General features: G+C 47.8%; 1 protein-coding gene across 3 annotated transcripts in view; it reads left to right on the forward strand.

Moving 5' to 3' along the window:
* Fanci (FA complementation group I) overlaps window positions 1-1,269 on the forward strand; it is a 64,764-nt gene that overhangs the window by 52,187 nt on the left and 11,308 nt on the right. For all 3 annotated transcript variants that reach the window (XM_031387059.1, XM_031387060.1, XM_031387061.1), the window contains one exon: window positions 688-854. In XM_031387059.1, coding sequence (XP_031242919.1) covers window positions 688-854 — 167 coding nt within the window. The remainder of the gene's footprint in view (window positions 1-687; window positions 855-1,269) is intronic.

The raw sequence follows: 1,269 nt of genomic DNA on the forward strand, positions 1-1,269 counted from the left end.
TTTTTTTTTTAATTTTAAAGAAAAGGGTGGATGAACAGACTGTTACGTCCCTACAATAGATAGAATTCTATTAGTTATAGAAACAGAATAGGGGCTGAGGATGTTGCTCAGTTAAGAAAGCTTGCAGAGCAGCGTGAGGCCCTGGGTTTACTCTCCAGCAGCACATAAAGCCAGCTGTGTTGGCACAGCCTGTAATCTCAGCATTAAGAGGATCAGAGGTTCACACTTATTCTCAGCCGCAAGAAGAGACAAGCCTGGCTGGGGCTGGTGATGGCTCTGAGGTCAAGGTAGCTCTTCCAGACCATCCAGCACTCACACAGTGGCTCAAAACTGACTGTAACTCAGTCCTGGGGATCTGGGACCTTCTTCTGCAGGCAGGCATTGCACACACATGGTCCACATACGTGCAAACTAGCAAAGCATTCATATACATAAAATGTAAAAAGGAAAAAATTTTAAAGAGACAGGCCTGGGTAATGAGACCCTGATTAACCTAAAACAAAAGGACACCATCCACTGATGTTTGCAGCAGGAGGTAAATCTGACAGACGTGCTGGGCCATGAAGCTCCAGCCTTATAGTGCAGTTACATACGGTGAGTTATAAAGCACATACATGGGAACAGAAATGAGACCGATAATGGAGGGTTGACTATGGAGGATGACCAAACAACTTTCCCACACTGTAGGGTCTTGCTGTGGAGATACACATCAATTCCTACGTCCGTGGAGGAGTCGGGGAAGAAAGAGAAGGGAAAGAGCATCTCACTGCTGTGCTTGGAGGGTTTGCAGAAGACATTCAGTGCCGTGCAGCAGTTCTATCAGCCCAAGGTGCAGCAGTTTCTCCAGGCTCTGGGTAGGCATCACCGTGTCATAAATGGCTGGCTCTGGGCTTCTCTCCAGACCCCTTGAATCTGTTTGTTCACCCAGCAGAGGACCCCTGAGAAAAGCCTTCCTGCTGCTGAGCAGTGACATCTAGTGGGTTCTGGATTGGTGCTCACTGCATTGCATTGAAGCACAGCTAGTGACTGGAGGAGGAACACAGCATTAAGAACCTGGTACTTAAAGCCAGACATGGTGGCACACACCTTCAGCCCAGCACTTAGGAGTCAGTCAGATAGAGCTCTGTGAGTCTGAGGCCAGCCTGGTCTACATAGTGAGTTCTAGGACAGCCAGGACCACGTAACAAGAGGCCCTATCTCGATCTCTGCTAACCCCTCAAAAAAAGAAAGGGTAATTTAGAAATACACTTAAGTCAGCCTCCAGACCTT

Source organism: Mastomys coucha, unplaced genomic scaffold (assembly GCF_008632895.1).
Source record: "Mastomys coucha isolate ucsf_1 unplaced genomic scaffold, UCSF_Mcou_1 pScaffold21, whole genome shotgun sequence".
NCBI classification, from domain to species: domain Eukaryota; kingdom Metazoa; phylum Chordata; class Mammalia; order Rodentia; family Muridae; genus Mastomys; species Mastomys coucha.